The 25,233-nt window shown below is 40.9% G+C and overlaps 2 protein-coding genes across 5 annotated transcripts in view; one reads left to right on the top strand and one right to left on the bottom strand.

The window, feature by feature from the left end:
* FABP6 (fatty acid binding protein 6) overlaps positions 1 to 22,852 on the bottom strand; it is a 41,552-nt gene extending 18,700 nt beyond the window's left edge. Inside the window, exons 1-2 of one of the 3 annotated variants that reach the window (XM_065644328.1) lie at positions 22,810 to 22,852; positions 21,202 to 21,289 (exon numbers count right to left, since the gene is read on the bottom strand). In XM_065644328.1, coding sequence (XP_065500400.1) covers positions 21,202 to 21,232 — 31 coding nt within the window. In that variant the 5' untranslated portion in view covers positions 21,233 to 21,289; positions 22,810 to 22,852. Of the gene's footprint in view, positions 1 to 21,201; positions 21,290 to 21,450; positions 21,571 to 21,945; positions 22,027 to 22,809 lie in introns of those variants that run through there. The other 2 variants (XM_065644326.1, XM_065644327.1) reach the window with 2 other exon arrangements.
* A 334-nt stretch (positions 22,853 to 23,186) lies between these two features.
* Positions 23,187 to 25,233, top strand: part of PWWP2A (PWWP domain containing 2A) — a 30,960-nt gene continuing 28,913 nt past the window's right edge. For both annotated transcript variants that reach the window (XM_065644401.1, XM_065644400.1), the window contains exon 1: positions 23,187 to 23,912. In XM_065644401.1, coding sequence (XP_065500473.1) covers positions 23,227 to 23,912 — 686 coding nt within the window. In that variant the 5' untranslated portion in view covers positions 23,187 to 23,226. The remainder of the gene's footprint in view (positions 23,913 to 25,233) is intronic.

The raw sequence follows: 25,233 nt of genomic DNA, 5'->3' as shown, positions 1-25,233 counted from the left end.
CCCAGAGAGGTTGTGGAATCTCCATCCTTGGCAGTAGTCAAGACTCAAGTAGAGATGGCCCTGCCCATCTAAACTTTAAGGCATCATGCCTTTAACTAGACCTGTTTTGAGTGGAGGGTCGGAATAGATGACCTCTGGAGGCCCCTTCCAATCTAAATTATGACAATACAACCATTTCTACCTTGGCCATGGAGCCAAATGAAAAATGTCCTTTGTCCACACAGGAAACTTACAATATAGTAGGAAAATACAAGCATGAAACAGATTCTGCTTCTTTGCTCCGTCTTGGAAGTTATACTTGGCATAAACCTGGAAAATAATTTTAAAATGTTTTAAACCACCTATAAAGTTAATTCCTTTACCGAGGATTAAAAATAATGTCATTTGCCTCGATTTTTTTGTTTACTACTATGCAAATGAACTTTGACAAAGTTAGTTTACCAAAACTCTTAGCTTACTAGAAAATGTAGTAATTAAATGGCTTTATAACAGTAATTTGATAAGATGATAAAATTAACAAAATTTTTGAAAATATTGCAGGAAAAATTTAAAAATATTGGAAATCTTTAAAAAGTTTCCAAAAACCCACTCTCATTCAAAATAAAATGTTTTTCTGCAGAGGAACTTCATCCTCTGAGAGTATGTGTCTCAAAAGTCTTAATCTTTGTGAAAAGATGATTGACTATAAAAACGCATTTCCACTGCTGCACAATGCCTTGAAATTATTGCTATCTCCAGGGACTGGCACAGAAAAAAAAAATATATTGCTAATCACACATTCATGGACTATGATACAAAATCTGGGTGCCTAATATGGATTTTAAAGCCAAGAGGAATATATTGGTTTCCACTATTGATTTCAAACCATCAATCTACATTTCTATACAGCTTTTCTACAAGTGATCTGTACTCTTAGGCCCAGTTTATATCTTGGTTTTGTGGGGTTTTTTATCTGCACTGTTGCCCCACAGCATTACTATTTGTAACCGAAGTGACACTAAGAGCTTTTTGGCCAGAGGCATTTAGACCTTCTGTGCCCTAACTCTTCCCAGCTGCTCACTGCCTCCAGCTTCCTCCTGGAAGAAATGCTTATTAGATTATTGTTACATGCTGCTATTCTTTGCTTGCACAAAGGCAGACCAGAGGGCTAGACAGAAGATCTGCTTTCCCTCCCCTCTTCAGGCTCTTCAAAGCTGACGTTTGCTCAGAAAAGATGTATGGACTATGTAGGTCCCTGCATAAAGGAGTAATTATTGCAGAGAGGCACAGAATCACTAGGATGGCTGTTGGCCACTGAGTGATGTTCACAAGGCTGGAAGGAGCAGGAAAGGTTTTAGTAACTGAGGACTGAAGGAAAGCAGAAATGTAGACCAGTATAGGGAGCAGCAGCGAGAGGTATCACGTCTTCTTCATTCCTGAGGAAAGATGACCAAGCTAGAATTTATATGGGGTCACCACAGTACAAAAAAAGTCAGGAAGAGAAATGGCTTGAAGTAGCTCCCCAGCACCTCACTGCTGTGCACAGGGTAAGCTGACAAGCAGGAGTCTGGTGAGCTGAGAATACAGCCACTGCAGGTCTCCTCTGCTCGGTCGCCCGTAACCAGAATCTCAACCGAAATAGCAGCAAACAGTGAAATCCTTTCAGTACTAATTTTCAGTCTCTGTTTGAGAAAGAATCCTTCTCCTACAATAATGGTATTTTTGTGAAAGGTTTGTTTTGTCTGGCCAATCCTTCTCTTTTTAGTCATTGTGACCTACATACAGACATGATCCAAATAAAAAATTAAAGAGAAAGAGAGCTTTCTGTGACATTTCTTGGCTGAACCAGCTCTGAAGTTGCTGTGGCCTCTTATTATTTTTTTCACACAGGGTCACATATAAGTTTATATAATTTTCTTTTCTTCTTCACTATCACAATGAATGTTTAAATATTTCTCTTTAAAAAAATCTAGTTTAACCACTGAAGGTGGCATTGATAGACACACCCTTTCTACTCTTACACTGATACTTTAAAAAAAGCATCTTGAGTTATGCCTCTGTCTGAATAAAACACAGGACTGAGGCACACAATGAAGTTGCTGTGGGTTAACACATTACCACTGAGCCACAGTAACTGAGACATGGGTTCCCTCAGCTGCCTGCCAACATGCAGTACAACATGTTAGCTTAAATCATTTTCACCAAGACACTTTGATGAGGTTTGGATGGCACAAGAAATTACTCTAGGGACATGGAATCCAACCCCTGCTATAACTTATATTTAAATCAAGATTGGTAGGATCATTACTACCTGATGAGTGCTCATTAAGACTGGGTGAGATAAATTTGGTAGTCAGTTCAGCTCCCAGTGGCTGGAGACTTGCTGCAAACTGATTTCATAGCACAAAGGTCTATTCCACTTGGAATAACTCAGGCTGTGAACTGATGATCTCTGTCTGGATCACCGGTTGGAAGCAGAGTTGTACTGCTGTTCCAGAACATGCAATTCACTCCCACAGCTGGCACCATTTTGACAAACAAAAGAAAAACCAAGAACTGAGCTGCCCTGAAGGATCCTCTGCTTTGTGATTTGTCCCTGCAGGTCAGGGCTGCGTCTCCCCAGTACAGCAAGGGGCACTGTCAGGGCTCCTGATTTACCTGCACTCTGGTCACAAACAAAGCAGCGCAGATCCCACTGCGGTCAGTCTGGCACCTCTCACCAGCCCTGCATTACTCAGCAGAGAGAAACAACAGGCATTTCAGCACAGTGAAGGAGAAGCAGCTGGCTAGAGGATGGAGGAATAGAAAGCAGCAATTACATTGCTATGGCTATCAAACAAGCCCACATCACTCTTACTTGTGCTTGGGGGTGCAAGGCCAGCTCATATCCACGTTTGCTGCTGATTGTTTTTTTGACAGAAATTGCTCCCTAAACAGTCATGTTCGGCGATTATTTGTCTCCTTGCTTCTTCTGCTGATTACAGCCAGACTGGGATATCCCTGATCCGCATAGAAATTAATATTTTAAAAGTCAGCGCTGTCCTCAAAGGGGCTTGTGCACCATTAGGTCTCCAGATTTACTGCACTAGCAAAGAACAGGGTAGTAATGAGGCAGCAGCAATAGGCTACAAATGAGGAGAAAAGAGCTAAAAGGAAAGGATTTTGTCTTGGTACATAACTGACTGTAAATTAAAATTATCATTGAGGTCCTGCCTTTATATAAGGAATTTTCACCAAATTTTGTAACCACGCTCATAGACCCAACTCTGTATTATAGTAACTCTTCTTGATTCTTGACTTAGCACGTGCACTGTATTTTGCCTATGATCGTGAACAACCAGAAAGCACTACTATCGAAAAAGAAAGCATATTTAAACATGGCTTTTTATGCGTTACTCTGTTATATCACATTCTCCTGTTTTCTAGGTCTCTGCATGAGAAGTTTTCCCACAGCTAACAGCAGTTTGTGCAAAATAGTAACTGTTCCCTGTGGTATATGACAGTAGCACAGATTTTCCCAGAACTATTGAGAAAGCACAGATATTAATTGCAATATGTGCACTCAGGCTGATACAGTTGGCAACAAAAATGCTAATGAATGCAAGGAATTATGTTCTCACTGTGCAAGATGTGTCACAGCCTCATCACCTGTCTTCAGAGTTTAAAGTCCACTGTCTGTTTCCATGTTGTTAATTATCCCAGTCTCTCTGCAAAAGAATGTTCAAGTCCAAGCCACATCTCAAACCTATTCCCTTCTGAGTGTATTGCTTTACATTAATCCAAAACCAATCACACAACACAAGTACTGGTCCATTTTTCCTCCCCATTCCTCTCTCTCATACCTCTCTTTGGCCATTCATCAGCTCTGCGAACAGAAGAGCCCTGAAATCCAGTTATATTCAACCTTGACTCACTGGGTGGACCTTCTCTCCCACTGAACTGTATAAAGCTTTGTGGTTGCTTTATGCCTATAATGATGGGCTCTACATGCTTAGCTGTCGGAATTGACTCATTTTTTCCATCATTTGGGAAGGACTCAAGAACTTATTTTGGCTTGACCAGATCTGACTCACCCTGAGTGACATCAGAATCAAATTGAGATTGGTGTAGAACAAGCAAAACTATAGTCAAAGTCTCTCCACTGATGTGACAAATAATTTCTGGCCTCCAATCTGAATGCAGAAGCAGTATTTATCTGGTCCATCACCAGTCCAAGCTTTTATCAACTAGCCAATATGATTTTTTTCTGGGGCAAAAACATAACGAATATCATGGATCCCTTTCATATTAAATTTATGCCATAGAGGAAAAAGCCCTTACAATTACAAAAATCTCACTATACCACAGAGGTAAAATTTAAGAAACCCATTCATACATATATATGAACCCATGATGAAAAAACAGAAAAATAGTATCAAATTTCCTCAATTATAATGTATTAAAATAGACATCAGTTTTGAGCTAGAAAATAGTATTTTGTTTTAACAGAGTGGCTTACGTAAGCATTTAAAATGTTCATATTTCATACATGAGACAGTTGCAAAGTCTGTTCTATGCCTGCAAGTACAGGGTAGGCCAGGTTATTAAACATGCATTAAGGGACACAGCCATGTGAAAAACATCAGGCAAAATTCCAAGGGCTTCACTGAACACTTGTTTGATTCTTTGCTGGGCAAACTCCTGTTGAAATTAATGGGAGTTTTGCCTAAGCAGAGATCAAGGAACATAATGCTCAAAACCGAGCAAACAAACAAAAATACGACAAAAAAGTTGGATTATTGAAAATACAAAAAATGCTACAATATTAAAGTCTAATGTACTACCTACATGCAGTTAGTGACACATGCCATCTCTAGGCTTAGGCTGTGAAAATCAGTGGGGTTTTTTTTCTGATTCATTCCTTTCTGTTCAACATTTGATATGGTGCTGCTATTGTGTGAGAGCTATCAATGCTTCTTTACTAAAAAATCAAAACAAAATTTCTATTGAAAAACAAGTAATGGATTTGATTTAGGTTTAGAAAAATCCTAAAGGAGCAGAATTTGACCTGTCTACAATTCGATTGCAGCATCTCATCAGCTAAGGGCATCAATGCCAAATGATTGCTGTTTACTCATTTTAAGGACCTTAACTTCCTAACTTTTTGCATGAGGGCAACCCTTTGGGAAAAAAGTTGTTACTCAGAGTAACACTAAAGTTTAGGTAGGTAATTTTTCTTCTGGAGCCACCAGTAGTTTAGACATCTAATCTAAAAAAACCATATCTATCTGTCTTTTTTCAAGAGAGCCTCAGTGAAAGTAATTTGATAGCACAAGGCAACTGAATAACTATATCAATCATGTTATAACAAAAATGCATCAGATCAGAAGTTGCTCCTAAATGCATCTTCCTCAAAGGTATGGAGGGTGCTTTGTGATGATTGCTTATATTCCCATTATTGAATTTTAAACAATACTGATTTTCGTATCTTTGATTCTTCATCTCAGAGAGGATATTTGCTCCTTCCTCCTTCTGTTCCTTCCCCTGCATTGCTAAGATATTTCACTGCTTTAGCATTTATACAGAATCCTAACTGCAACTTCTCCATTATCTTTAAGAGACGGCATGATGTAATTGTGTTGATTTTTTTGGGACACAGACCCCATTGCATTGCATGATTCACTATACCTTATTTAATACAGAATGTGTCACTTGATAGGATACATCATGAAAATCAAGAACATTTTTGTCATTCAAATGGATGCCAAAGCAGAACAAATTGACCACCCCCAGACATATACTAGATTGAAGTACAAGAACTAGTGATGGAACATTCAGTAAACATAACATCTAACCGATGGAGTAATCGCAGTGGGGTGAAAGTAATACCAAGTGCCAGTGGTGTTCCGACATTCATTATCTAGACTGCAGAACACAAACACACAAAAAATGAACCTTGTATAAAATGCAGATTGCTCGGAAGCAGTGTTGCAGTTTTAAATCATGCTCAGTCTTTCCCCCATAATAAATAGAATGACACGGTACAGTTCATTTGGTTTTCCCCTCTCTTTATTCCATTAGTTAGCTTGAGTCTAAATAGAGAAATCCTATAATCTTGCAAAAAAAAGCAGTCATTAATATGTCCTTTTTCAGAATGAAGTATCTCTGTTATCTCTATTGCAGTTTAATTTCTCTATTTTTCAAGCTAGTATAAACTATGCCAGGAAAAATGCATTTTTAAATCAGTTCTCAATGTTTTTGCAGCCTATGCCTACTAGAAGCATGAAGAAAAACAACCACACTTCTAACCAACCATTACAGTGAACAGAAATAAATTTAGGCTGGCAAAGGTATCTTTTCCTAGCAGAGTATGTACTATTCAGCATGGTGGTTTTAGCTGTAGTAGGAAGGAACTCCATCTGTTAAAATAAACTGCTACACAGCTACATCAGCATATCCTTGGTACTGCAGACTTGGCCCTTATTCTGTGATAAGCTTTCACACGGGGAATTAGATTAGTACAACTATAGAGAAATGCAGCATAGTTACACCAACATCTTTCCTCACAAGGATAGCGAAATAGTTGTTGAAGGCTTGCATTTTTCTTTTTATTATTTGCTGGGGGGTGGGGAGAGTTTCAGTCAGACAACTGTAGAAATAAGAGAATTAGCGTTATAAAAGATACTAATACTGCATCGTCCTTCATACGTAATTCAAGATCTGACATTACTGCTATTACTGCGGTGAAATAACATCATGTGTTTAAACATTGTACGCTATTTTCATGCATTCTACTCTCATTTAAGAATCTGCAGTAGCTACTATTCAAGTTTCCTTCCCTAAGGCAAGCATATTACTTTACTTCAACTTATTCTCTAGTATTTAAATTAGCCAGTAACAAAAAACAAACCACAAAATGTGGTGACATTGAGCATTTGCCTAGAAAATATGTTATGTGCTTTAATTACAGTTTTGAAACTCCTGACCTACAGATACCCCAAGAACCTTTGTAGAAAATACTATACAGCCTCAGTAAATTCCACACTAAGACTTGATATTAATCAGACAGAAAAAAAGACAGGACTTTGGTACATGATAAAAATACAAGCATTCCTGATAACTTCAACAATAGCATAAAAATTGGGCTTTTGCAGCTTTAGAAGTCACTTGACCAATGGAAGAATTGCAAAAATCTGAACAAGCCCATTCCAGCTCTCTGACAGAGGCACATTAACAAAGTCCTGAATTCAGCCTTGCTGTCAGAGCCCAAGGGCTGTGTGCAGCTCCAGAGAACTGCGCGATGTGGGGAAAAACATTCGGTGAGACAACACAGCCTTCCTGCTTAGATCCTTGTAATGCCCACCCCCATAATAAAACAGTTCAAATTTCACTGAACTGCTCTGAAACCCTGTTCAATGTCCCAAAATCGCCTGTCAAAACTCTTCACGGATTCTTGCTAACAAAATAACTCTCGCCAAATATAAACGAGAATCCAGCTCTGCACATTACGCTTTGGCAGAACTTCCATTGACTTCAACTGTCAAGTAGAACACAGACAATGATCATGACAAACAACAAATGCAGGAGCTCATACATAAGATCCAATCAGTCTTGTCTTACAGAGTGCAGTTAAAAGGAATAAACAATATTTTGCAAATTTTCAAGATAAGTTCTAATTATATTAGTTTTCTGCCTTAGTGTTCTCAATAGGTAGATATGTAGAAGTCATGGCCAAACACAGGCTGAATGACACAGTGACAGAGGTGTTATATCTTGGCATTTGTAATTTCATGGACTTGTCTGTGACAGGACCAACGAAAAAGGATTTCTTAGAATTTCCACTTTGACTCCGTCACTCCAAACCTACATTCTGGAAAATTTTGGACAAGCAACATCTACCATCTTGCAAATTTTTCCACTGATCACCATGTGTCCTTTTCACTGACAGGATAATCAAGTCTCTTATTTTAGTCATCTCTGACATGGTTTTGTGGACCAGCTGCCAAGTATTTACCCTGACACAACAAACCACAGCGGTTTATTGATTACAGTATCAGAACCACGGCCTATTTACTTTGGGGATGATAGAATGTTTTTTCTACGGCTATAAGACTTGATAAAGGAAGTCTCTGAATGAGGGCAACACAATTTCCCAACCATTGACAACCAAGCCGCACCCTTGAAAGACAACAGAGCAAGCTCTTAGCTTGGAGAATTCTTTCTCTTGATGTGCAAACCAATTGCAAATGGTGTTTTCTCAGAGTTAGAAGTTATGAAATAACCTGGTAAGAGCAATTAAAAAATGACCTGACTTTATCAAAGTGAATTGCCAAGGACCATGCTGGGTATTGCTGATGAGCTCTGACAGGCTGAGGCTGAATACTCCATAAATTGATACTACCTGGAATTAGATCAGGTAATGGTAAGAAAATGTGTGTCAGATATGAATACAATAGAGGTGATACACTTTTCATTGTTTTGAAATACACTGAGCACAAAAGGTGCTACAACTTAAGGTCTACAAGAAAATGGAACATGAGGTGCTGACAAGAAAAAAGATCTGTAAGAGAACAGAATGTGATATATTGAAGAGAACAAAATGGGTTATGAGCTAGAAAGAATTAGAGTGGTTAGAATTGCAGATAATCAGGAACTTCATAATCAGGACCTAACGTTCATGTTGTCATTTCACTGTGTTAATGATTGAACTTTGCAGTCTTTTGGCCAGACTGTGCCTCTTATGCTCTTATTTCAGGGAGCACTGAAAGTCACTGCATGCCAAGCATATTTCACTGTCAATACACAGGGGAATGTTTGTGTCCTGAAAGCAGCACAACATTTTCTTCCTTGCGTACTTAATGCTCGTAAGGTTTTAGCAAAAAAAGGTCTCTACAACTCCAGGCTAACCAAGCCTGGTTAGACAGTGGCACAAATACAAAATTGCTGATGGAATTAAGGCATGTGACATCACAATGTTATAGCACAGCTATCCTTTATTAGGTGAAGGAAGGTATTTCCCACCTGGAACTCCAAGCACCACACGTTTCTTGATGCAAATGAAAAGCTGCTCAGCACATGACAAAGAAAGAAAGAGATTCTGCAAGATTGACTTCACTGTTAAAGATGAGGTGGGATGAGAGCACTCAGCTCCAGCTGCTGAATGCTGTCTGCATACCCCTAGGCTACTGACAAGACGGCAAACAAGTCCTCAGCTAGTCCTCATTTTGGGGGAAGAAAGTAAAAGGGTAAGAAGAACCTTAATTTGAATAGCTATGAATTTGTACTGTCTTCCAAAGAAAGTGAGGACATATGGACACAACTCTCCCCTTCCAACTCCCTCCCCAAAAGGATGACTGAGAGCAATCTCTGTAGCTTATTTCCCTATATTCTGTCTCAATAACTGTGATATTTAAAATTAACGATAAACTTATTTTTATTAAACACTAGGTACCATTAATTATTTTTATCAAGAACACAAAACCACACAGAATAGACAGGGACACATACAGTCTGAGGTACATTTTCAAGATGAGAAGAGCTGAAAATACTTGTCTGTGATGACAGTGTTTCTTGACTAGGTAAACTGTGCATGTCAGATGAGACCTGAGGAAGTAAGAGGGTGGATAAAAAGGAACTCTGGAAAGGCAGAAAGAAAAGAGAAACAGATAAAGAATGAATAAGAATGAATCCTCTAGCAAAATGTTAACAGAAAAAAAACTCCAGGAAAAAAGTCTGGCATTGAAAATGGCTAACTGCATTTTTATTCTAATTCTAGTGAGAGAGCATCTGATAAAGAGAAGAAATGTGCATACCGGGTACAGAGACAATAGAATACACAAATAGGCCATGGCCTCTCCAACTGTTGTGTTTTTGTGTGTGTTTGCAGACACCATGAGGGACAAATTCATCCCCAGTGTAACTGGATTTACAAGTCAGTGGAATTGTATCAGTAATGAATATTATCTTGAATATCTTTATATTGATGTGATTATATGGTATGGGAAGATTCCAGCTCAGAGTGGCTTCCCCCTCACATACACACAGGAGAACTGCAGACCTCAGCACCAGCTGGTTCTGTAGTTGTTTTGGGTTTTTTTGTTGGTTGTTTTTTGTTTCGTTGGTGGTTGTTGCTGTTCTTAACTGAGAGCTTAACTGAGTGGCGTGTGGAAGCTTTCAATACTTTTGTTTGGCCTTTTTGAGGTAGGGGAAAGGCTTGCAAAACTTGGTTACATTGTCATTTATGCCACACTGCTCCCCTTTGAATGGTTTCAAAGCTGTATCACAAGAGAGGTAGAAAGAACCAAGTTAGTGTGGAATCCACAGTCTCTCCATTCTATGACTTTCAAAACATCAGGCAGATAATAAACTCAAAGAAAGATCTGATTACAAAACGCAGAAGTTATGAATGGCATGTGGACAACAAGACAAGGATGTGAGATGAAAGTTACTCTTGTTCAGGTAAACCGTGAAGGTAAGGTGACTTCGAGAGGGACTGCCAATTATAAGCCCGCTTTTGAAATCTACCTAGAAAATCCCAATACAAATTTGTTCTATTTTGTTGACCTTACTGCGATGCTTAGCTCTGATTTGTAGCCAATTCATATATAAATGTTGCATGTAAGGCACTGTCTAGCTGGAAAACACATTTGCCTTCACCAGACATTTTACTGAAATACATCCAATTGGTCGTGTAAACCAATTAGCGAGAAAGCTAAATGTGTCAATAACTCTTAAAGACAGAAATTAATTTTTAATTTATGCAATAACTAGATGCATCTGAAAGACTAATCATCCGGTTAGTGTGTTTCTGTCAAGGATTGGTTACTGTGTTTCTGTCAAGGACAACATTTAGCAGTTACACAGCACTTTTCATCCTCAAGTTGTTTTTAAACATTTACTATAATTAAACCACATTACACTTCTGTGAATGAAAAGTTATTGTCCTTATTTCACAGCCAGGAAAGCTGAGGCTACAAATAAGTAACAAAGAGAAGGACACAGTGTCAGAGATGCGTTGGCAGCTGCTTGCCTCAGCTCGGGAAGTCCAATGGTTCCAAATGATTACTACTCAATTCTCTTTCCTCTATTGTCCCATCTTCTTAAGCTCTGTCAGCCCAAAAACCTACATGAGAACAGACTGTGTAGGATTCTCATTTCTGTAAGTATTTAAGGTCAGTATTTTACCATTCCTGTTCCTTCTATTTGACATGAAACTTATCTCCAGGGTCCACAGGTAAGAAAAAGCCACCACTTCAACAGTTGTTCTCTTGATCTTGGGGTCAACAGAGTTTGTCTACAGGTATAGAACAAGCCAGAAACACTAGTGTGTTTCCACAACCAAAGAACTAAAGAGTTGCTTTGACAAATTATTTCAGGCAAAAGAGACTTTTGTAATTTGGTCAGAAGACTTCTACGAGAAATTTTATGATAAATTAATTATCATGCTAATTCACCTACACTTGAGCTTAGGTCTCCCAATTTATCCCAGTTCCAGTGAGAATGTCACCCATGCATTACAGGCATGTCAGTGGCATATGCATTTCAACCCACAGCCTATGCCAAACCAACTATTTCTTCAACAATATAGCCATTAATTTGAGATCGGTGTTTTCGCATGGAGGCAGGCAGGGATCAGGATAGGAACAATGCTGCAGTTATAATATGGGCTGGAGAATAAAATGCAACACATTTGTATGTGATACAAATAGTCTTCCTGGTACTGCAGGAAAAGCCGCATCGTTATTTGTGTTACAGTGGGAGGTAAAGGTCACAACCAAGGTTGGGCCCAATTGTTTTGTTTACCATACAAACATATAAAGAGATCTCCATGTACCTTGCAATTGGCATTTTTGAAAGTACTTTAATTGGAAGAAACGTTTTTAAAAAATCAAACAAACCAACCCTTGGCCAATATACTGTCCAAATAAACATTTCCATTTCTGTAACCCTGTTTGGTAGCTTGTGTCAAATCAGTGAGATGCATCTGTGGAGCAGCCCTTGAGCTGAAGGGATAGTTACCATACATTACTTGGGAAGAGAGCAATGTGCTGCCTGCTCATGCACTTCCACAGAAAACAAGAGCTCATGAAGTTCCTGTCATTCATACACAAGTACACAGAAAACACTGCAGAGAAGACTGAGGCACAATTTTACACATAAAACAAAGACGTGTACATAACTTTCTTCTCATTCAAATAGTGGTGAAATTAACTGGCTAGCATATTCCTAGAAATAAGGGAACAAAGGAACAGGTCAGGAAAAAAAAAAACCAAACTGGGAAATACTCAGAAGCCCAAACAGGCTCTCTTACTTCAAATGCCAGTCCTGCCTTAAGCATTTTTTTTCTCCTTTCAACTTTTGAAACACTCTACACATATTTCTTACAAAGATGCCACAGTAACCATGAGATTTCATGACTTGAATCAATCAAGAAATAATTTCCAGAATAGGGTTTGGAAGGTCATACTGTTGGGAACAACTTTACAGTACAAAAGCTTGGATATTTATTTATACTGAACTCATTGCTGTGGTAAGTCTACTCCTAATAACAGGTATCTGATCTGAAAGAGCTCACATGCATCTATGATTTTATCTTTTGTTCATTTAACATCTGATAAAATATTCTAATTTCATGGTCCTGCAAAACAAATCATCTGCCCATCCACAAAATAAGTTTCTTTACAGCACTAGTATGTTCCATCCCTGCCAGAGGACTTACTGACCTGTGGGTCTGTCCATATGTTGAGATGGGTGCAGTTGCATGTTTGTCCTGCTTTCCTGAACTGGGCAAGGACTAGGCATAAACCAATGTCAATCCACAACCTTTTAGACACGTTAATATACAAGTGCCTTTGCAGGAAAACAGCTGTTCCCTCCTCACAAGTCCCTTAATTAACACAGCTTCATAGGCTAAGCTCAGGTGACACCATCTCCTACTGACTGGCTCTGTGTCCTGAAGAGGAGGCATCTTTTCAGATGGAGACAGTTCTCTGAAATGAAATGGATGGTGATGTTCAACTCACTCTCTGTAACCATGCAATGTTCAGGATCTTGGTATCTGATCAACAGTTGTAGGCTGAATTTGGATCCATCATGAGACGCATACTCCCATGTAAAATTTTCCTGTGCTGATGTGACTGCAGCTACCCACTGATCATTTTGCTTTCATCTTAGCTCTTAACAGAAGGCCAGCAGACAAGCTGGTGTGGCAGAATGAAGGGAGTATTAATTTAAGACAATCATCCTCCTCTTCCTTCTTTCTTTCGCTCTCTTTTAAAGAATGTGGATTATGTAAGTCAGTGTTCTGTAAAGCACTTTAAGAGCCAGCGGTTTTAACAAGCAATGTAAGTGCCAGCTCAACACAATATTTAAAGGAGGAAAGATAATTAATAATAGCACTAAAAATTAAAAATAATTGTATAAAAGGGATAGTGTGAATAAACAGCTCAAGAATTAAGAAAAATAAATATACTTGAGAGACTTGGATCAAACCATATTCATATAGAAAAAGATTATCTTGTTCAATGATTTTTCCCATAGATGGCTAAGAGAAATATTTATGCCAAAGCAAGCAAGACAGAACAAAAGCCCAGATGAAATAAGAGCTATTAATGAGGAAGAGGTATGAATGCAGAAATAAAAGGATTCCATTTAATTGTCAGAAACGAACTGGGTCTTTGATGCTCAGCAGACATGAACTGAAGCCATCGATTTGAGAGAGCTGCTCTCAGGCCCACTGAGCCGCTGCCTCTGGCGGTTACAAGGACATGGTGGTGCTCACATCACTGGCAATGATTTGCCATGTGACTAAATTTTCAAAATTACCATTACATCGAGGATTTTCACCAACTGATTTAAGGTCTGTTTTCAAAGGCCCTAAATGCCTATAAAGACATTCTAGTAAATGGGTTTAATTCTTACCCTGAAGGAAGGAGGTGTTCATTCATCACACCTTAGAACTTATCTTGTATTTGGATGTCAGTGCTTTAACAGAGAGACATCAAAATGTTTCTTATCTGCTGTGTATCCAAAGCACTAACATTTATGAAGGAGGAATCCTTCGAGAATTTATTAATTTGCTTTTTCATATCACAAAAAAACCCAACCAAACAAACAATGCTTATCTTTAAAGGAAGATGTATCCTGTTCCGCTCTGCAAAAAAGCACATTGTGTATAATTTAAAGGTAAATGTTCACATAGTTTACACTAACTCCATAATACTATACATAGCAACGCATGTGTTCAACACCAAAAATAATTTTGGGGAAAGGTTTAGTAATGACATGGAAAACCCCGAGAAATTTTTCAACAATACTTCCACTTAGTGCACTTTGGTCCCTTCTAAATAAAACCATTTAAAAACGGCCATAATCAAACAACTTCCAGCAGCTTAACACATTGCAACTAGTCAGCTGAACTGCTGCATGAGACACTGAGTCTCAGCCCTTCTCTGTCACAAAATGAATAATATTAGTTTACACAGCAGTAAAATACACCCCCTTGTGAGGATTTGTAGGACTTTCTCTTGTAGAAGAGAAACAATGCTTAAAGTAATGGTTCACTCTAGGACTGGATTCATACAGGCTGCTACAGTAACTTGGATTACACCAGCAAGGTGTTAAACCAGTGTTACTTAATTATATGCCCATATAATTTACAAGTTAGTTTACAAATCCCAGATGAATTAGGTAGCATACGGGCTTAGTAAAAGAAAGAAATAGAAATCAAGAAGGCAAGTAAAACTCTCAATCTTCTTTTCAACTTGCTTATCAAGGTGGGGTTTTTCCCATCTAGTTCAGTCTTAAGTCAAAAGAAAACTTCAATACTCAGCCTCACATCAGCTAAAAGAGAAAAACAAATTGACAGTTATGTCCTTCTGAAAACATTCTTTCCACTTCCATCTGACTCTTTCTGTCCCCTCTGTGACATGTACACAACACTAACTGACTGATTGCCTGTTTTCTCACAAAGTCAAACATAATCCAACCGTCAGAGTTCTGGCTACCCTATCCAAATAGGACACTTTTTGTGCCTATCTTTGCCTCTTTATTATTTCATTAAACACAAATTTGAACATAAATGTACTCCACTTCAGATTTCAAAAGGACAGTGAACCTCCTACATACTTCTTTACCTGCAGCAGGTAAAGATTTCTTAAATAATTCTTTTCATTGTTGTTGAACACCTAATTGACACTCTGCAAGCAACTAATATTAAATCAAAATACTCAGCAAAGAACCCTAGGCAACAGATATGATGTCAGATACTTTAAAACAAGAGTAATAAAATGATGTGCAGGATCCTTTGTTACATAACAAGATTTAGTACTTCTAATTGTAAGTCTAATGTTTCAGTGGAATACCAACTATTATCTGATTATTTCTTTTTCCAGGTATGTTGACATTCAGTACAGTTTCTTCTCCCAAAACACAGGTGACCATCAGTAAATAGTAAATACGGTTTTCAGAGGTGTTGCCCAAATACTTCCAGCTCCCATTTTCTGGTGCAAAGAAGTAGAGTTGCTGTGCTCATTCCATAAGAAAATTAAGTTGGATGTGATCTGATAGAGATAACCAAACATACAAACTGTTAAAAAACTATTGGCGAGCTAAACAGAATTTGAAATATTTGAGTTACTTGGAAATTTCCAGGAAATATTTGTATACTACATTTTCTTGTTCTTCTCTTTATATAAGACTTAAAACACTCATCTTTCATAGTTCTAACATTTTAAATTCATATTAAACATATTTCTGCCACATATTTGACTAATATTTATTGCCATCTTTATTTGCCACAAGCATTCCAAGGAGCTTTCTCACAAACAGCATTACTAAATAATTAAGGGAGACTGAACAGAAACTAATGGATCAAGATGAAGTATTCATAGACAAAATAATTGTATTTGTACATTAATTTAAAAAAAAAAAAATCAAGACAGTAGTTGCATGGGTAAGAATAGAGGAGTCAGACAGTGCCAAAAGTAAGTTCGCACACAGATCTTTTGTCCCTTATTATGTATTTGTTTAGATAGCATTTAAGTATCTGGTTGCATTTTTCAGGACCATATTTTCCGTACCTTTAGCTATACAAATTTCTCCATTTCCAAGGAGATATCCTGAAACTCACAGACCAAATATTCATAAGATATATTGCATTACTTGAAATACAACTTGTTGACATTTAATTGCATTGCAATTTTATTTTGCCAACAGGAATGATTGAGACTTAGAGCTACAGAGTGCTCTGCTTTTGATAAATTAACCCTTCTCTAATTTCCATTTATTCCCTTAATATTTTTCACACAAATCTAGAAATCTCTCCCATAGGCGTGCCAAAGTAATGAGAGAGAACTAGAGCTTAGAATGTAATTTCTTACAGAGTCTTAGCTACGAATAGGCCCTTTCATCCTAAAGAATACCTAAAAGTCCATGCATAACAGACAGAATTCATTAAATTAGACATCCTTGACTGGAACTCAGGAGCTGAGGAAGGAGGACATAGATCCTAAGAAGTTGGTCTATATTGTCCAAGATATAAAGCAACACATAATCTTGCAGAACCTGCCATTTTTACAAATTAATCTCTGGGTGATTCAGAAATATCCTAGTGATTCTAAAAAACATCATTATCGTGGCTTGATTCTGTACCTGTCGGTATATAAAAGAGGATATGATGACAGGGAATTAAAGCCAAAGAGAAGCTTCTAAATCTTCCCTTCAGACAGGAAAGTCACTAAAACCCGACCCTGTTCCAGAGCAGAACTTAACATCTTTCAACCACAACTTAAAACCTAAGGCTACTGCATTCAATTTAACTGGGGGGACCAACACTCCACACAAACCATAGCACCACAGAAAAGAAAATATCTAAGTCATCAAGACTAATGCCCTAACTCTTGGAAAAAGTACCAGGAGAGTTGCTTGGTTTACATTTCCAGTCAAAGACTACTTCAGGAACACTCCAAGAGCCACTCCCCAATCCCTATTTTGGAACAGCTTCCTTGGAGGAATTTTCTTCATTCTTGGACAATTACTTTAAAATAGACAACAGTGAGTTTATTTCTAGAACAGATCTTCAGGTTCAAAGCAGCCATTCAAAGGATGAAACCTCAAGCTAAGGCTATATAACATACCAGTATTGGCAGTGACTGGCCCTTACAACAGATCCTGGATTTGTTTCTTCTGCTATGCAAAGTAAAAGAAATAATCAGTTAGCAATTAGAACTGGCGCAACTGCAGGACTCTCTGCACTGACAGCTGCGGCACCAGTAAGCATCAAGGGCATTTCTACTGGTGCAAGGGCAGCTTGAAGACATCAGGCCACAGCAGCAAGGGTGTCTGCAAAGGACAGTCACAGTTAAAAATTGCACTATGAAAATCACAAGTTGCACGGCAAGGCCTCACTTTGGAAAGCCTTATTCAGTCAGAACAGAGTATCCATAAAGGGAATTGTTCTGTAATAGTTTCTGTGAGCAAACTCTTCTGCTACGCAAGCCATTACTCAGCACAGGATGCTGATTCAGCACTGATTCAGGGAAGGACTTACTGACTCAATTAGTAAATCACGTGAGCATTCTGTAGGGATCTCCTACTCAAATTCAGGCAAGGCCCAGGGTAGACTTCTGGGGCCTGTGTGCATGCAGTGAGATTTTACAAATCCTTTAATGATCATTCATAAATGTAACAAAATGACCTCTACATTCATATAGCTACAAAAATCAGTAACCAAACATTACAGGAATGACTGATTAGTTTCTCTTTCCATACCAATTTTCTGTAATAAATCATTAATGAAGTTTCAAAACAGCCTAAATGTAATTAACAATTGTTTTAAGAGCATTACTTTCCTAACTTGTTATAGAAGCAGTAAGTCTGCCGCTTACCATCAAGACCAAATCTTCACTTTGTTTGTTTGCTTATATTCCTCTGCATTGCTTACATACATTGGCTTTTATTGGTTACACTTTTGCTTTTTAAATAGGAAAACCTTGAAAATTTCCTAACAGTAGCAGAACGTGCCTTGCAAACACTGAATGATGTTAAAATGGGTTTATTAACACAGCATAAAACTGTGGTCCCTTAACCCTGACTTGTGGGGTCACAGGAAGCTATTGCCACTGATTCAGAGTGACGCAGGGAGAAAAGCGTGATGTTTCCTGTAGCACGCTATTTCTCAGTGTTGTTGCTGAAAAGCCAGCGAAGACTGGAGGTAGCGGATGCATATAAACCACAATGCCTTTAATGTGTGGAGTCACAAAGTCTCAGCAAGGTTGTTAGAACTTCAAATTGTAAACTTCTAATCCAAAACTCTTACAGCCCAGACTAGATATTAGGAAAAATATCCACTATGCTGCTATAACCACTCCCTACAAATCCACACTGTCATTCAGAGCTTTCATATCCCCATGCTAAGACAGATGAGCTGCAGCATGAACAGGCATAGTGAACTTATACATATCCAGCTAGCCTGGATACCAGCACCACCACAATTTCCAGCTACTGGGCAATTACCAGGGTGCAGCCCACTTTGGAGACTGCTATCACAGTTTCACTTTACTGGTAGCTAAATTGGCTTAAAGGAAGCTGAGTGTTTGTAGATATGCTGCAATCGTGCACTTAGCCTTTACTGCAACCCCGATTATACTCCATTTATGTATATTGTTCCATTACATCCTTGCATTTTAAGTTGGCTCTTCCATGGTAGTGCACTCCTACGGAACTTGATGCATAGCGGTAACATTGTTCTCTGGGCATCAACTTCAGCTATACACATCCTAACCCAATGCTCTTATTAACTGAAACACATGCTGTGACTCCTCACAGACTTCAAGATTTTCTATTCGCAGTTAGGTCAGCACAATAATACATTTTGGTCAGGGCAGGACAAATCAGTATCACTAATACTGAGCAACACCGGCCTTTAACGTCAAGTCTGCCAGACTTGATCCTTATCGTGTCCCGGCTTATACACACAGAAACATTCTTTCACCTGTGTATATCTGTGCATACAGATACAATCATATCTACTTCTTACAGACATCGTGCAACCACATCACATCCGTTCTCTCACTCAACCCAAACTTATTACAACTTCTTCAGCTACCCAGGCTGCCAACACCCTGTTAACACATCTTCACAGAGCATTTTTCCTCCCTTCAAACTCATCTTTTTATTCCCTCTAATGTTATCAGTTCCTCTCTTGAATTCATAGTTTCTTTTTTCTACTTCTGTCCTTTCTGACACTGGCTGAACACATGGAGACTTGTTTTAATCTACAGATAATGTGTTAGTACATTTTTTTTCCATTAACTTCAGTCATTTTATTTTGGCAGTTTCTAAAGGTTCCAGGACAGAAACAAGGCCCCAACTATGCCAATCACTATGCAAACCAACCACAGAAAGACAAATCGTATCCTAAAGAGATTACAGGCTAGATGTAAATTAAACAGAAATTAAATGTTGATCAAATGAATTTAGGATGGAAAAAGTTATATAGCAAGCACTTTTTGGTTAAACTTACAAGTTTCATCCTGCACCTACATGCCTGTCAGTATACTTTCATTTAAGGGTTACCTGTGGCATCATATTTCTGTTGGCCATTAGAGTGGTATATAAATGTCCTTATTTACCTCTTTTTAAAAGCACATATAGCACATTTCGACACACAAACTACAAAAGATACTGCAAAAGAGCTGTTTACATTCTATTTTAAGACGCCCTAGTAGCTTAAACTGCTTGGGTCAAGCACATAATCTCCTCTGTTGTTGCAATGAAACAATTCAGAGCGTTAACAAGCCACACACCCGGGTTTGTTTCTTATGCTCAGCATAAGAGTTGCTGTGGTCTCCAGTAGATGTAAAAGATGACAGTTAACATTTTAATGGTACCTGTCTGCCACAAGCAACACCTACTGAAAAGCAAGGTGGATTTCAGTGAGCATTTCAGTGAGCTGAAGTTTTGCAAGAGGAAATCTTCCATTTTACACCCCTCATCTACATAAGTCCAAATTTAACATAACAAAAAGCCTGCTGGGCTGAGCTATTGGATCTCAATGTCCCATCAGCTCAAGGGCTAAGTAGTCTCTCTGTATTGGTTAGTAATTTCTTGTAGGCTCAGAATTTACTGCCATCCTTCTATGCCATGGCACAGCAGCACCAGAGAAATGAACTGCGCCTGGCTGAACTGGCCAGCTAGCACAATTAAAATCACCAACCGTACAAAGTATCTACACAAGCCATGCTGTTTTATAGTAAGGACCATGACAGTTCTGGCCTCCCACCATGAAAGCTGTCTGGCAACTTTGCTTCTGCAAACTTCCAAGTAAAACTGTTTGTAAGCTTTTGAAATATAGTACTATGCCCCCCGAGTTTAAAAAAAAAAAAAAAAAAAAAAATATATATATATATATATACATATGACAATACATATACTTGTACCCTGCCAGTCCTTCTAGCTAGTGTGATGCCTTTTCCTCACAATATTAATTTTGGGATGAACAAATAGGTTACTACTACCTTAAGACAGTAATAAGGAAAACAGCATTTGAAAAGATGATCACACCTCGAACATGCAGAACAGTCCTGTGCATGCAGAGCATGGTTTGGTCTCCTGTTGAAATACAGCTGGAGCACCTCCAAGCACCACAGTGAAATTCTTTGCGTAGGAGAGCAATGTGAAAACAGTTCAGGTGTTACGTATGAGCTATCTTCACTAATATGTTTCTTCAATCTGTCCTAGGACTCATCTGAATAAGGTAAAAAGTTTCTGGGAAACAAGTCTTAATTTTCTACATGTCATATGTTGTCACAGTCACACAGAAGAAAAATAATGTGGAAAGAACAGCAGAGTCCTTCCACTCCTACAACCATTTATTTTATACTAGGCTTCTTCAAGATGAAAACTCTTTATGAAGCATTTGCAACTTCTGTGAAGTCACTATTCATTTCTCCTTGCAGAACATACAGAAAAACCTGAAATCTCGGATCTGAATTAAAACTGAAATCCTTGCACAGAGATAGCTTTGAAATTAAGGTAACTCAGTAGCAACACAAATCTTCTCATTATTCTCTAGAATTCCAGCAAACATGTTCAGCCACAGGGGCTCCTAGGCAGTTGCCATCTTTCAAAGCATTATGGCCTTAGGATAGGGAATACAGATCTTTTACAAATATGGTCTAACAAAATTGTTTTAAAATTATTTATGCAGATATATTAATGGTAGGTAGTTTGGGGAAAGCTTACCAAATCTGATTTCTTTTAAGCCACAGATCATACGCTGAATCCATCTGCTGTTTCTCTGTGATACAGGCTGCCAAAGCTACAAGCACGGCTGGAAAAAAAATAATTTGTAATTCAGCATCTACTACTCCTTCCTCCAATAAACACATTCTATTCTACCCACCCACACTAACAAACCATTTACTTAACAGACATGGTGGTAAAACATAGAAAAACCTATTAAGGAGTTTCATATTTAGCAAATTCATTTACCTATATTCCTAATGTATTTGTCTTCAGAAATGCATCTATTAGTTCTTACTGATGTTCCCGTATGTTTCTTACACGCTTTTCACCACAAATAATGCAGATACGATGTTCACCATGCAAGGTAAACCACTATCAGACACAAAAGGAAGAGCTTCTACGTCTGTTATGTAAGTCAAACCACTATGATCAGGACAGAGCAGATTAATCATGCCTTTATGACTTACTAAAAATCCTACAGCTAGCAGCTTGCAAGATCATGTTTTACTTGCACAGAGTTCTACATAGCTTTTTTGCTGTTACAGAATACTATTTCACATGCTCATTTATTATCACTAAAAATTCTTCACATTACTGTATTGCTTTACACGTAATTTTCTTTTCCTACAATGAAGAGAGAAAAGGTGAGTACCAAGCCTTAAATCTGATCAAGGATTTTTTTCTCATACCTCTTGAAAAAACTTCATTAGTTCTTCATACGTATTATTCATAAGTTTTTACCTGACAACACAGGGTGTAGCTCTGTTTCTATTGTAAGCATATGGTTGGTAGCAACTTTGAAGTTCGCCAATAAAAGTCACTAACATGAAAGAAAATGAGTATTTCATTTTTAAAGAAAAATTAATGGATTTTACTTATTACTTTTCAGAAAAATTCATTTGTTGCTGAACAATATATGTCTTATAACAGCACTTGGAAGAACAAAGCCATTCATGCTCTAAGATCACTTTTGTCTATCTCCAGTTGCTCCCGCTTTTCTTTCTTGGCCACCCCTCCTTCTAACAAACCCTCCTTTCTGCAAAGGACGTGGCTTCCCAAAATGTAAACTCATGCATATAACACACTAAAAACTTTCCTTTTATACTAGCTTTTGTTTAGGAGATACATTTCCTACCTGGGGGGAAAAAATGCCCACACGGTAAGAACAACTGATCGCACAGGGAGGAAAAGTCCCTGATTCAGAACATCTGACGGGAGAACGTTCACTCAGGTTCTCCCCATCACTTCCCCTTTATCCCATGTACCTATTTCATGCTTCTTAATCTTTTAAAGCGTGGATTTGCTTCACAAAAGACACCAGGCCCTCTACCTTCCTCCCGTTCTCCCTCTCGCCAGGGCCCTGCCCGCTCGCCACAGTTCCTCACTCCGCCCGCTCCCCAGGGAGGGCCCCGCTCGCCCCCACCGCGCGGGGCAGGTGGCGGCACCGACCGGCAGCACCCGCCGCTTACAGCCGCGAAGTGGCGCTGCACAAGGCGGGAGGCAGGGCCGGCCTCTCCCCGCAGAGGTGCCGCCCCAGGGCCAGCCAACCCCCCGAGGGCCGCCCTCCCGCCCCCGCCATCTTCCCCCGCGCCCTCTCCCGACCACCCTCAGCGCTCGTGCGGGACCCCGCGCGGCCCCTGCCTCATGCCTCCCCGACAGACGTTCGCCTCCGCCAATTACCGGCCTCCTACGGGAGCGGCTTCTCTTTCCACCAATGAGAGGGCGGAACAGCCCTAAAGGCCCAACCTCTCTAATCTGTAACGGCCTGTAAAGCACTAAGCCACACCCCTTCTTCCTCTTCCCGGCTCTTCATTGAATGAAGCCCTCGCTGGCCAACGAGAAGTTTCCGCTGGGTTTGACGGACTACTCCGCTCTCCAGTAGAATTAGAGAATTGCACCGCGTCCACCAATAGGCTGCCGGATGCGAGTTTAGGGGGCGGGCTCTCCTTCCCAGGCGGGCGGGGAAGGCCGTGGTTATCGATCCCGCTGCTGGAGGGAGGCGGCGGTGAAGCAGCAGAGAAAATGGCGGCCATGGCTGCGGAGGCGGCAGCGACTGCAGCGGTGCCGGGCGATGGGGGGGCCGGCGAAGCTGAGCCCGAGATGGAGCCTATCCCGGGCAGCGAAGCCGGCGCGGACCCTCTCCCTGCCGTCACCGAGGCGGTGGAGTCGGTGGTGCCTGATGGGGAGGAGGCCGACGGGGGGAAGGTTGCTCCCGGCGAGGCCGAGGAGCCGCCGCCTGTGCAGCTCGCCCGGAGCCCGGCTGGGACGCGGGAGCCGGAAGCCGAGAGGACGGAGAAGCTGCCGCCCTCCACCCCGGAGGTGGGCTCGCCGCAGGCCGAGCACCGGGGAGCGCTTAGCCCGGAGCCCGAGGAGCAGCCGCAGCCCTGCCCGCCGCCTGCTGGGCACCCTGAACTTCCCGAGGAGGAGCCGCAGCCCTGCCCGCCGGCTACTGGGGGCTCCGCGGAGCCGGAGCCCGGGGAGGAGCCGTCCCGGCCGGAGGAGGAGGAGCCGGATGCTGTTGATGCCGCCGCTGTCGAGCCCAAGTCCCCGGTGCCCGTGGCTCCGGCCGGAGGGGAGACAGAGGCTCCGCTGCTGCCCGGCTCCGAGGTGCGGGTCACCCTGGATCACATCATCGAGGACGCCCTGGTGGTCTCGTTCCGGCTGGGAGAGAAGCTTTTTTCTGGGGTCCTCATGGACCTCTCGAAAAGGTGAGATCTCACGGGGGAGCCCTCCCGAGCCCCCACCCAGCGACCGCGGCAGCGAGCTCGCCCGGAGCCGCCTGCCCGCGCCGCCCTGCGCCGCTCCCGCCCTCGGGGGGAGCCCCGCTCCCCGCCCAGGCGTTCGTGGGCTCGGCCCGCGGCGGGGAGCGGCCTGGGCAGGGGCCGCGGGGCGCGGCGGCAGCAGCTCCGCTTCGCTCCCTCGCCCTGCCCTTCCTGGGAGGCCGGGCCGTGCGTCTGCCTGGGGACCGGCGGCTGCTGCCCGCGCGGCCTCTCCGCGGAACGGAGGCAGCAGCTCACGGGCATCCTCCTCCTCGACCCTTCTGGAGGGACCGCGGCGGGGCGGGCAGGGCCCCTCTCCCCAGCCGGGGCCGAGCTCCGCACCCCCCGCCCGCCCCCGGCCTCACCGCCGGACCGGGGAGCGGGCCCTGCCCGGGGGTGGGCGGCAGCCGGCCCGCCCGGCTGGTGCTGGTGCCCTTAACAACAGCGGTCCCGAGGGGGAATGAGAAAACGGGGAGCTGGGAGAGTGGGCAGCACATGGGCACATCCTTTCGGCTCGGCTGGGATTCACGTCGGGCCTGTAGCATCCTTGTCTGCTGGGGAAAAAGGGACGTGAGCTACAGATGTTGGCTTTTGTTCCGCTCTTTTAACAAACGTACAGACCCAGAGGTCTGTTTTTCCTATTGGCTTGTGTCTTGCATTGCCAAGGTAACCTTGTATTTCAGTACATGCAGTCTTTCAGAATAATGGTTTTCAAGCCAGGCTATTACAGTCCAGAAGTACAGTTATTAGTACTGATTGCTCCTTGTATGCAATGAATGGGGTGAAGTTTAACGGTTCCTAAATACCCTTTTTTTTTTTTTTTTTTGAGGGGAGAAACTGTTATGTGTCACAAAATAACTTAAAGCCTCATCAGACTGAGGTTAGGGGCTTGCTTTTTTACATTGCCTCCCTGTAGCAAGACGTTCTTGGGAGGCAGAAGTCACCAGTGATACTGTATATCCTATAAACTGTCTACCATTTACAGGTGAAAATAGCTCTTCGTCTTAGCGTTCATTTTCCAAACATATAAGGACTATGCAAGTACATGAGAGAAAAGTGAAATCTGAACAGGATTATTATTTAAGATGGTTGGTATGCAAAAAATGCAGTGATTTCCCCCCCCAAATTTAAGCTGCGTGTGTAGTCATACCTCTTTTATCACTCCCTTTTACATTACTAGTACTTGTTTAATAACTTCCTGTAATATCAATATTGACAATGCTTTCTAGAAAGAAAAGTATTGGGGACCAGAACTTTTGTCCTGGGCTTA

This window comes from Caloenas nicobarica, chromosome 13, assembly GCF_036013445.1.
Source record: "Caloenas nicobarica isolate bCalNic1 chromosome 13, bCalNic1.hap1, whole genome shotgun sequence".
NCBI classification, from domain to species: Eukaryota; Metazoa; Chordata; class Aves; order Columbiformes; family Columbidae; genus Caloenas; species Caloenas nicobarica.
This window is presented reverse-complemented; position numbering and strand designations above follow the sequence as displayed.